The 12,484-nt window shown below is 48.4% G+C and overlaps 1 protein-coding gene across 5 annotated transcripts in view; it reads right to left on the minus strand.

Moving 5' to 3' along the window:
* The window catches only part of Fanci (FA complementation group I), a 60,126-nt gene extending 54,447 nt beyond the window's left edge, over nucleotides 1-5,679 (minus strand). For 4 of the 5 annotated variants that reach the window (XM_052160282.1, XM_052160273.1, XM_052160267.1 and 1 more), the window contains exons 1-2: nucleotides 5,607-5,679; nucleotides 1,868-1,970 (exon numbers count right to left, since the gene is read on the minus strand). In XM_052160282.1, the coding sequence (XP_052016242.1) occupies nucleotides 1,868-1,951 (84 nt within the window). In that variant the 5' untranslated portion in view covers nucleotides 1,952-1,970; nucleotides 5,607-5,679. Of the gene's footprint in view, nucleotides 1-1,867; nucleotides 1,971-5,606 lie in introns of those variants that run through there. The other variant, XM_052160291.1, reaches the window with a different exon arrangement.
* Nucleotides 5,680-12,484: the final 6,805 nt, after the last annotated feature.

Below are 12,484 nucleotides of genomic sequence, written 5' to 3' on the forward strand. Positions count from 1 at the left end.
AGGATCGCACAGGAAACCTGGGTTCCAGCTACGGGCAAGAGGAGCTGCTGAAGGAGATGAGGGTGGCCCCTTCTTAGGAAGGAAGGGCGGGGCTCAGAGACACCCGCCAGGAGGCTGTGTGGATGCGTGAAGAGTCCTGAGTGGCTGTGTACTGTTGGCATGGCACCGCCATGTTGAGAACCAACGCCTTGGATCCCCGAAGAATCAGCAAAGCCTTTCCCCAGCTTAGGCTCAGAAAAGCAGCGCCTCCCCCTGCTCTAAGCACAAGTGTTTATGAATGATTTATTAGTATGTGCAAAATCTAGCCGTGGCAGCTTCCTCCTCGGTGTTTTACAGCTGGGACTGCCGGCCTACTGAAACCTCTTATGGAGACTGGCTAACTCCAACCCTCCGCGCTGTACGCGGAGGTTCTGGGTTGCTGCGGTGTGCAGCTTGCCAGCTCCCCCTCCCCCTTTTTTTTGGATTTTGGTTTTTTCAAGATAGCGTTTCCCTGTGCAGCTCTGGCTGTCCTGGAACTCACTCTGTAGACCAGGCTGGCCTCGAACTCAGAAATCTGCCTGCCTCTGCCTCCCAGAGCGCGGGGATTACAGGCGTGCGCCACCACCGCCCAGCCCCCTTTCTCCTTGTTCCGGCCCCGCTGCTCTGGCCCCGCTCATGCCAGTCCTGCTCACCCAGTCCCAACTCGCTCCGGCCCTCTCACTCTGACCTTCTTCCAGCTTTTTTTGTGTGTATTTATCTTTTTTTGTGTGTAGTGTGGTTTCACTAAAAAGTCTGTTCCTGACTTCATTCCCTTGCTACTCCTAGTCAGGGTTCCAAGATCAAGCTGTTGAAGCTCACCGCAAAATTTTGAGAAATTAGGGGTGGACCGGGAACACATTACCAAAGTCCTGGAAGGAGCCCACGCCTTCATCTGGACCCTAATGCCCAGACTCAGGAAACAAACTGTTATCACTTAAGCCATCCTGTCTGAGCTCCTTTATAAGGGGAGTCTTAGCACATTAATACAGGAGATGGGGAAAAGAGAGAGATTCACAATCCGAGAAACGTCTACTCCATCATCGTCTGGAGGTAAGGAAGGGCAGAGCAAAGCCGAGAAAGAAGTCAGTCAACAATTCTTACTTTCAGACTTAAGCAACCACCTGGAAGGTGGCGGCATCCACTGACGATGGTGAGATTGTGGTTTTAGTAAGCACCTAAAAAGTACCCAGAGGGCTTACCAGCGCACACTGCTCATCTCTACCTGGTTTCCATGTCAGAGCTTACACCCTCTATTCTGAGATAGAAGGGCAGCATGCCACGTAGCAGACCACACCATTACTCTTCCATTTTCATAATCGTGGATTTACAGTGAGGGTTCAGGCATTGGTTTTCTTTTACCAATAATTTAAAAAAAATTTTTTTTTTTGCCTATGAACTTATTTTCTTTACAGAAGAATGTAAATGTGGACACATTAGCAAGTACACTAGCGCTTCGGAGCCATAACTGTGGCCTCCAGATGCAACGGCCCTGAGGACTGCACAAGTATATTGACTCGGGCTGGAGATGGCTCATTGGTTAACAGGGCCTGCTGTGCTTCCGGAGGACTCAGGTTTGATTCCCAGCATCTCCATGGTGGCTCACAACCATCAGCCCCTGAACTGCACCTCCCCCTCCCTATACCTTTTATTTAGTTCAGGCAGGACATAAAAACTCGCAATCTTGTTGGTTTTCCCCATAGCAGGACTGCAGCTTACAGCTCGGTGTCGTCTATGTTTATCAAGTAACCCCCCATCCCTTAGCACTGGCGGGAGGGTACCCCAGAGCATCCCTGTGGCTCTGCGGCGGCTGCGCTCTTTCCCCGCCCGCACAGCCTTTGACCATACTCACCTCATCAGCTTTCAGGCTTTGAAGACATTCCTGCAGTTTATCTGTAGTTTTATCTGTTGCTAGAGATAAAATTTTCAGATCCATGGTTGCTCATATCAGAGAACTGTAAGTTAAAAAAAAAAAAGTCACAGATGGAAGCTTCTAGGAAGTAAACATGAGTAAGTCACACCTGTTACAGACAACGCAGGCGTGTTCAGCAGATAGAGGCATAGCGTAAGGAGATGATGCTTATCCTAATCAGGTCTTAAGAACTTCCCACAACTCTATAAGTGGTTTCATAGCCTTCGTATACATTTTCACCATCCATTCAACAGAATACTGAAAGCCAAAATAGCAGTTAGCTCTATAGCAAATATATCGTAAATATAAAGGACTATATAAACATACCATAGAATATTGTTCAACAAATGAGTAAAGCAACAGCATCATAAATGGTGAGAGCCACTAAGATGGTATAATAAAAACAAGTGAGGCTGAAGATAGCTGAACGTAGCTCAGTAGTACGGTGCTTGCTCAGTATGCATGAGGCCCTGGGTTCGATTCCCACACCATCAGAAAGAAGAAAATAAGACAATGAGAGGAGGGACGGGACGAGGGGGGGGGGGTCCCATGCGCTAGCTGCTTAACTCAAACCAAGCAAAGAAAAGGCGGGCTTAGGAATTCAAGACCAGCGCTCAGTTACACAGTGAGTCTGAGACCAGCCTAGGCTACAAGAGGCTGTCTCAACAAACTGAAGGACACAACCAAAACAAGTGAGGCCCTAGTGACACTCCAAATGTTTTCAGGAGAAAGGTCTGAACTGGAAATTAAGAGACTAAATTTGGGTAGCCCAGACAACCTAGATACTGGACAGTACTGGGAAGGCGGCTTTCATAAACAAAGGCCGGCAGGCCTGAGCTGACAACCGTATTGGGGACAGAGGGAGACCGACTGCAATGGCAGTCAAGTGGCGCAGTAAGGCGGCTAGAGAGAGGGCTGGGAAGAGACAATATCAAGCGTCAGCATGACAACTCAAAGCTCAAAAAGTTTGTGAGCAAGAGAATCTGACAAGACTGAAAATAGTCCTTGAGGCAACTGAACATCACATTAATGTGCGAATCAAAGTGGGGAGGGAATGTGGAGAAAGAAGGAACTGAGAGGTGGCCTGGAGCTGTGTCAGTGGTAAAGATAAAGTCACGTGGAGAGGGGTGGACCTGGGCAGTGGAAGAGATGCATGGAGGGACACTGGACACAGGACGGTGTAGTGTGGAAGTGAAGAGATAAATGCAGGCTGGGGGGGGGCACCCACCTTTCTCCTCTCCCTCCTGCCCCTCACCCAATATATAATACCAGCATCTACTCAGCGGCTCCACCCAGAAACCTGGGCAAATCCTCAGGAACCACCACCACCCTCCAGATCCACAGCCAAGTCCTGGCCAAGCCAACCGTCTCTCAAAGCCAGTCCTGCCGCGAACTCCATGTCTACTCAGACTACATTCCTTCAAAGCCCTGTCATCCAGCACCAAGCCACTACAAAAATAGTTTCTTCACTTGTTCCCCTTTACGCAGCAATAAGATATTTTTGAAAACCAAAACCACCGGGCAGTGGTGGCGCACGCCTGTAATCCCAGCACTCTGGGAGGCAGAGGCAGGCAGATCTCTGAGTTCGAGGCCAGCCTGGTTTACAGAGTGAGTTCCAGGGCAGCCAAGGCTACACAGAGAAACCCTGTCTCGAAAAAACCAAATCCAAAAAAAAAAAAAAAGAAAGAAAACAAAAACCAAATTACATAGTTTCTTTCCAATCTATCCTTATCGTAAAAGTAATTTTCCATTGCTTTCTTGTTAGACAAAAATCTAAGAGGAGGAGAAAAGGGAAAAGGAGGAAGAAGAGGAAGAAGAGAAAGGGGGAGGAAGGGAAGAGAAAGGAAAGAAGGAAGCCAGGGGGCAGTGACACCGTCCTTTAATCCCAATACGTGGGAGGCAGAGGCAGGTGAAACTCTGTGGGCTCAAGGCAAGCCTGGTCTACATAGTGAGCGCCAGGACAGCCTGGGCCACCTCCCACCCCAAAAAAAGAGACCTTATGTCTCTCTCTCTCTCACACACACACACACACACAGTCCTGGAGCAATGGCTCAGTGCTCACAACTGCTTGGAACTCTCTCCTGGCCGCAGAGAGCAGCTCCGCACACACGTCCTGTACGGGCTAAGTCCAGGCCTTTCTTCTTTCATCACTCTATTCTTTTTTTTAATGTTAAATAAAGAATTAGGAAAAAAAATCACATAATGGAATTAACCAGACCCAAAGTCTACACACGTCAGTGAGCTTCTACACAGGTTTAACAGCCATTCTGAAGCTGGGCGCTTCACACTGGGCTTGACACCCGTGGATCAAGTCCGTTCTCATGCCCTTACCCACCGCCAAACCCAGAAAAACAGGAGTTCAGACCACGTGATGAGAAAGGCCTGGTTGTAGGTAATGGGCATTTCAGTCGTGAAAAGGGACAGAGCTAATTGTATTTTTGGTTTTATCACTCTGCTAAGAACAATGAATAGTCTTCTGCCCTTCAAATCCCCAACGTTCTTATAAACAATTTCTCATCTGAAACAGAATACCACTCTTCCATCCTTGCTCTCAATTTCTACAAAATCTTTAGACCTCAGCTCCACTCACTCCCTCAGATGCTCTGGTTAAATACTCTCCCTTACATCCTCTACAAACACCAGGGAAATTCCTTCCACAGTTACCAACTGTTTGTTTGGTTATTTAATGCTGTGTTCTGCTGCATATACATCCGCCTGCCTGAAGAGGGCGCCATATCCCCCTAGAGAAGGTTGTGAGCCTCCATGTGGTTGCTGGGAATTGAACTCAGGACCTCTGGAAAAGCAGCCAGTGCTCTTAACCTCTGAGCCATCTCACCAGCTGCCCCACCCCACCCCCCAGCTTTTAATATTACATTTTAAATTAATGACTAGGTCTCCCACTGGTCTACAGTTCCATGAGTGTTTCCAGTTTTATCATTGTTATCTCGAGTACAGTAACAAGCTTATATCAAGGACTTAACAGATATCTGATGTGGGCTGCCTAGCAGGCCTGAAAACCCTGGGCTTGATGACGTCGTAACCCTAGAACTGTGTAAACCTGGCATAGTGATGCACTCCTGTAATCCCAGCACTCAGGTGGAAACAAGATCAGAAGGTCATCCTCAGCTACACACTTTGTAGCCAATATAAGTCACTGGCTCAAAAACAAAATGAAAAGGAAAAAGAGACAAACTATAAAATAAGGCAACTAATGTATATTTTGCTACCTTAACTTTTATATACAGTGCCGAAAATATACTAAGCGCTTAGTGATGACTGAGTGATTGCTTTGTATGTTATAAATAAAAGCTATGTAAATGGAAAAACGAAATAAAACATCCGGTGGGGTCGTTAGCTTTTGGAGCTACGTTCTACTCGAGAGTGCGCGTCTTGAATATCCTGCCTATTCTACGCGATGCCACTGGCCTGTCTTCCCGCTGGCACTGGGCTCCACGCGCAAAACCCGGCTGGGGGACCCTCCAGAAGCAGGCGCTGACACTGCAGGGCAGGGCCAACCGCGAGGGGTGAGCGGGGCGCGCTCGGAGAAACCCGCTAAGGCTGATGTCTCCGACCCCTGCGCAGGAACCAGGCACGGCCGCACGCCACGTCTCAGGGAAGCCCGCCTGTCCTCACCGACCCACTTCCTCCCTCCCTGTAAGCACAGACCCTGGACAGTCACCTCAACCTCAGCGGATCCTTCCGAAATTCCCGCTCAACTCCACGCAGCCACACTTCCGTTGTCCAGAGCAACAGGTCCCGCCCCCGCGGCGCACTTCCGACTTCCTAACTCGGTGGGGCATACCATTTTAGAGGACAAAACGGGGGGATCTTTGCAGAGATCGTGGTCAAAGTTCGCGGGAGAGGGAGGTGCAACCTGCTCACTTGCTTTGGGGAACCGCAGAGTGAGCATGTGCGTTATTATATGACTGGGTTAAACTTTCCTAGAGCTCGGATCAAGTCTTTTGCATCGGAAGTACCTGAAAGGTGTGTGTGTGTGTGTGTGTGTGTGTGTGTGTGTGTGTGTGTAAGTTAACCTCTACCTCCTGTGTGTAAGTTAACCTCTACCTCCTGTACATGAAAGGTGTGTGTGTGTTTAAGTTAACCTCTACTTCCTGTGTGTAAGTTAACCTCTACCTCCCGTGTGTGTGTGTGTGTGTGTGTGTGTGTGTGTGTGTGTGTGTAAGTTAACCTCTACCTCCTTGCATAATCTCAATGTTTAGCCGTGACTTTCCCAGAAGCAGTGAATGTTCAATACATTTGTTAATAACCCCCTGAGTGCACCGTGAAGATCAATGAAACAGTGGACTGAAATTCTACTTTAGACCAAGGTGCAGTTGTGCCCAGTGCTCAGAATCAAGCTCCTGGTTAACCAAGCATGTGAAGGTGCTTAGGATGGTAGAGGAGAATCAGAGGCATGTAGTTGCCTTAATATTAGGGGCAGTGGGGGGGGAAGGGCACTATCTTCCCCTAATAGAATGTGGATCTATTCACATTGTCTAGCCATGTCCTTATCAGATGAGCGCCTCAGAGCTTGTTCGATGATGAGCTGAGTGTGGAGGTCTGAAGTAGAACCCCTTGGATGAGGCTGTGTTATTATTGTCTAGACTGTGGCAGTGGGGACTGGAGGGGTAGGTGATGGCAAGGTTTCCAATTCTAAGGACATCCGTGTAATGGGTCTATGTGACCAGATCTGGAAGAAAGAGCTGCTGGAGGAGATGTATCTCAGCTGTTGTTTGAGATAGGGTTTTACTGCTGTGAACAGACCCCATGACCAAGGCAACTCTTACAGGGACATTTAATTGGGGCTGGCTTATAGGTTCAGAGGTTCAGTCCATTATCATCAAGGCAGGAGCATGGCAGCATCCAGGCAGGCAGACGTGGTGCTGGAGGAGCTGAGAGTTCTACATCTTCATCTGAATGCTGCCGGGAGAAGACTGACTTCCAGACAGCTAGCATGTGGGTCTTAAAGCCCACACCCACAGTGATACACCTATTCCATCAAGGCCACACCTCCAAATAATGCCACTCCCTGGGCCAAGCATATTCAAACCAGGACTGCTGTCTTCCCGTGCTCCTTGCAGGGACTCTTCTACAGTTCTGTCTCTGCAGTGAACTGTGAGAAGTAGCTAAAACCCAACAGCTGAGGTTGAGGGTGGTTCCTGAGAGGAATCCTTTACCTCACTAAAGAAACATGACTTTGTCCCATCTTCCCACAAAACCTTCCTTCCAGACTCCTTCTAAGACTGCACCATTCAGCTGTAAGTCTCTTGACAGTCTATATAGGTTAAATAAGCTCACTAGCATTTCCATATGTGTGTGCATCTCATAACACTTATTGAATCGTCTGTATAAATGTCTAACCTGTTGCATGAATAATATAGTATCTATGTTTTTCTTTCTTTCTTTTTTTTTTTATGAGACAGGGTTTCTCTGTGTAGCCCTGGCTGTCCTGGAACTCTCTCTGTAGACCAGGCTGGCCTTCGAACTCAGAAATCCACCTGCCTCTGCCTCCCAAGTGCTGGGATTAAAGGCGTGTGCCACCATGCCCAGCTTATGTTTTTCATGAACATTAACTTTTTGCTTATGTTTTTTGAGCCTGGATCTCACATAGCTCAGGCTGGCTTTTAACTTGCCACATAACTGTGGCTAGCCTTGATATATTTTTGTAAAGCCAAGGATATGTTTTATAGCGTGGCACCGTGCAGTGGGTGAGGGTACCTCAGCAGGCCCAGGCCCAGGCCTCCCTCCACCCTGAGGTACCAGCCCTATGACGGGACTAGTATAGAATAGAGTTTATTTGGGAGCATGGGAAGAGGGAGGTTGAGAAGGGAGTAGAGGCAGAAAAAAAGGGAAGGGAGAGAAACAGTAAAAGATAAAGATATGGCACTGAGATGGAAAGAGAAAGAAGAGGCCAGCCAGGAGCATGGTGGGGGAAAGGGGTCAAAGCGTCAGAGAGGCAAGAGAGGCCAAACAGTCCTTTTATAGCAAGCCCAGCCTACCTGGCTGTTGCTAGGTAACTTCTGGGTAGAGCCGAGAAGGAATGCTAAGCTGCTAACAGGCCTTGAACTCCTAATCCTGCTTCTACTTCCCAAGTACCCGGGCTTGCAAATGCACCACCACAGGAGGCTGGCCAGCTTTAACAGTGTTACTAAGATAGAGAAGAGATTCGGGTTAGCATCATCTCTTCCACTCAGGCACAGACTTCCTTAACTAAGCAGCTAATTCATCTTTTCCCATTCAGTTCACCAGCTAGATTCCCTATGTGAGCCACTAGGTAGGTACTTACCAGGGGTTCATTTGTAACCCCAGTGCTGGGAAGACAGACAAGCAGATTCGGGGGCTCGCTGGCCAGCTAGCATAGCTGACTTTGTAAGCTCCAGAGCAGTAGATAGAACCCAAGTCATGGCACTGGCCGTTGTCTTCTGGCCTGCACTTGCACATGCATGCACAGCTGCTAAAATAAACATGTGTGTTCATATACACACATTAAAAAAAAAAAAACAGGGCTGGAGAGATGGCTCAGCAGCTAAGAGCACTGACTGTTCTTCTGAAGGTCCTGAGTTCAAATCCCAGCAACCACATGGGATTACAACCATCCATAATGAGATCAGACGCCCTCTTCTGGAGTATCTGAAGACAGCTACAGTGTACTTACATATAATAAATAAATAAATCTTAAAAAAAATAACAAAAGTTTGTCTGCCTCTGCATGCTTCCTAAACTTGGGTCTGATAACCTCTGCACCAGAACAGCTCTGCCCTTGAGTTTCTAAGACTTACTGAACACCTTTCTGAATAGTGCAGCCTCTTCAACCCTTTGTACTGGCTGGTTTTGTGTATCAACTTGACACAGGCTGGTGTTTTCACAGAAAAAGGAGCTTCAGTTGGGGAAGTGCCTCCATGAGATCCAGCTGTGGGACATTTTCTCAATCAAGGAGGGAGGGCCCCTTGTGGGTGGTGCCATCCTTGGGCTGGTAGTCTTGGGTTCTATAAGAAAACAAGCTGAGCAAGCCAGGGGAAACAAGCCAGTAAGAAACATCCCTCCATGGCCTCTGCATCAGCTCCTGCTTCCTGACCTGCTTGAGTTCCAATCCTGACTTCCTTTGGTGATGAACAGCAATATGGAAGTGTAAGCTGAATAAACCTTTTCCTTCCCAACTTGCTTCTTGGTCATGATGCTTGTGCAGGAATAGAAACCCTGACTAAGACACCCTTTCATGCCATTCTGATATATATATATACATACATACATATATGTGTGTATATAGAATATGTGTGTGAATATACATGCACACATATTTTGTGTGTGTGATCTAAGAGTTTAATATTGGCAAATAAGATTTAAAATGAAATTCTGATGATTGTCTATAGTCAGTTTTTCAAACAAAATTAACATTACTTGGGAAATCACAGCCAAGAAAGCTATGAATTTATTTTTCTTCAATAAATTGTGACACAAATATGTCCATCCGTTTCGGCTCATGACAGAAACAAAGTTGAAAGGCTTTTTACACCAATATGCTGACCCTGCAAATGCAAGCCGCCTTCTCCCATCTCTACAGTCAGCCGGGGTCAGGGAGCCCAAGGTGTGTGCCAGTACAGCAGTGTAGCTTTGTGGGCCAGTGAGGACAGTGGCCCATTGTTCTAGGCAGAGGAGCTAGAGGTGAACAGGACTCTGGGGAGGGGAGGGGAAGGGAGGAGGAGGCAGGGGAAGGGATGTGAGCAGAAAGCTGTGCCACAGGGAGCTCAGCTTCCCCAGAGGGCCTCCTGCCTGCTACTGTCCTTAGATGCTCTGGGCCAGTGCTGCCCTACCTTCCTAATGCTGAGACCCTTTAATATACCTCCTCATGTTGTGGTGACCCATAATCATAAAACTATTTTTGTTGCTCCTTCATAACTGCAATTTTGCCACCTTTATGAATCATAATGTGGATATCTGATATGCAACCTTTGTGTGTTGGTATCAGGACCTCTGAAACCTGTGACATCACATATAGGTGACAGCATGACCCACACACCTGTTGCCAAGGCAACAGCCACCATCTTCCCAGAATCCACTTGGCTCACCTCCCACCCTTACCTGTGACTACATCACTATCCATATATAAAAGGAAGACCCTTCTGATCTCTCTCTTCCCCCTTCTCTTTTTGCCTACATCTTGCCCTTCTTTCTCTCTCAATAAACCTCACGTGAAACTGTTTGGCCTGGTGTGGTCTTTCTGGAGCCACTCAAGGATCACAACATTGTGAAAGGGTCGGTCAATTTCCCCTCCTCCCAGGGATCCTGACCCACAGGTTGGGTCCAGACAAGCCTCCCCTACTAGGCCATATCATGGTAGTCCTCTTGGTACACAGAGATGCTTTGTGATGAAGCCCTCTGATTGGTCCTTACTGAGTCTCTTAGCAGCCGGGACTTATCATCTCCCACGAGCATCACAGCTAGTGAGGGTCCTTGGGCCTAACAACCTGCCCCAGCCTAGGCAAAATAACCCATAGAAATTCATTCAGAATCCCTGAAGTTGGAGGTCTAAGAGCAAGGTATTATTCTTGGATGCCACCTCCTTAACTTATAGGTAAGTCCCAAACTGTGGTGGGATCAAAATATTTCTGTGGCTGGATTCTATAAATGAATGCCCTGTGTACAGGAGCTCAACTCTGTCCTGAGCACATCAAGGAGCAAGAACTAGATCCAAAGGTGGGCTGCTTGGGCCCAGACTGAAGATGAGTTTAATTACAGAGAACTGTCTGTGGTGAAAGCAGGGCGCTCCCTGACTTTGGAATGCCCCACAGAGAAGGATCTAAAGAACTAGCACCCCTCATACCCCATGATAAACCAAGATAGAGGCTGGTGCTCCCCGCTGAGGGGCGGCTCAGGGTTTGAATGCTTTCTGTTCGCCTAGGTGCCGGCTGGTTCTGCACTGAACACAACTATGAGGCCCCCCAGATCGCTTCCCCAGGGATCAGGCCGCAAAGCCCCTGAAGTGGGTGCTTGCATCCATCTCAGGACTTCCCCCACAGCCCAGCTGGATCTCCAGTCATCCCGGTTCTCAGAGGGGACTGAGTCACGTCGTGGTGACGTAACCACACAGCGAGAAAGGTGCCGGAGCAAGGACTGAAAAGCAGACAAGGGACATCTGCTGTGGCGCCACACCCCTGCTTCCTTACCTTTGCGCAGCAGAGGAGGGAGGGTCAGGAATTCAAAACCTACCTAGGCCACACAAAACAACAGGAGGCAGGGGCTGAGGGTGTGGCTTAGTAATACAGTTCTTATAGAGTCAGCTCCTAGGTTCAGTCTTCAGCGACCTGCAAACACATACAAAAAAGTAGGCAGTGTGGTTTGGGGCCAGCCTGGGATACCTAGCAGGTCCTCCCCTGCTCAGCCTCGCTGGCTCCGTTTCCTTTTGCCGTGTGAGACAGTGGCCTGGGTTGCGGCAACGATCACATTTACAATTTCTCTTCACTTCTCTATATGTCCTGCCCTTTGTGGGGAAGGAGTAGTCTCCCAGGCTCCCCTGCCTCCCCGTTTGAGAAGAGAGAGGCGGCAGGGAAATGCGACGGGGCTGGCCCAGATCCCGGCGGAGTGGCTTCCACACGGCTGAACAGAGAGCTCCAAGCAGGAGCTCACAAAGCAGGGCTTTGATGGTGCCTCCGCGGGCCGGGCCTCTCCCCTCTCCCTCAGGGTGCCTCGTTTGGTTCATTCTGGGCCTCCCGTGAGCCTGACTGAATGGGAAACGGTGGGCCTGAGAAGTTCCTTGTGACTCGCTAATCCCAGTTTGCTGACCTGACCACACCCCCAAAGGAAGCAGCCAGAACCATTCAGAAGCTCCAGAACAATTCAGGCACCTAGTAGCCCCAAGAAAGAGCTGTCAGGTAAGTCAGTAACAAGGCCTGGCTGGGCCAGCGAGCGTAAGAAAGGGTGTGTGCACCGGACGGGGTGAGAGCCGTCAGGGATGGATAGCGAACACCGCATCTCAGATTGCTTGGACTGGCTCGTAAAGCGCTACGCCATTCTGCAGGGTGAGCCACAGGCACACGGCACATGCAAATGTGGCGTACCTACTTCAGTTAGAACTGCAGACGATCAAATACTGCTTATGCCCTAGTATTGGTAGTTATTTATATTTTATTTGCTAATTTTAAATGCCAGAGAACATAGATGTGGAGCTAGGGGTAGCATGTTTTCTTTACATACATGCCTACAACTAATGAATAAGAACATACATGCCTACAGCTAATGGATAAGAACATGTTAAAAATAAGAGATAATAAGTGCTTCTCTGTGCTGACTTTAATCTTGCATTTCTAAGACCTAGGACTTGGGCTGATGATCTGCACTTTTGGCTAAGGGTAATCCACTAATACCTCTTGAGTTCTTCAAAGTCTCACTTTGCTTTGTCTACTTGAGACAGGGTTTCCCTATGTAGCCCTGGCTATCCTGGAGCTCACTACTAAGTAGCACAGGCTGGCTTCAAAATCAGAGATCTCCTGAACGCTGGGATTAAAGATGTGTACCACTCTGTCAGCTGCTTCTTCTTCTCCTTCTCCTTCTCCTTCTCCT

The sequence above is a fragment of the Apodemus sylvaticus genome, chromosome 1, assembly GCF_947179515.1.
Source record: "Apodemus sylvaticus chromosome 1, mApoSyl1.1, whole genome shotgun sequence".
NCBI classification, from domain to species: domain Eukaryota; kingdom Metazoa; phylum Chordata; class Mammalia; order Rodentia; family Muridae; genus Apodemus; species Apodemus sylvaticus.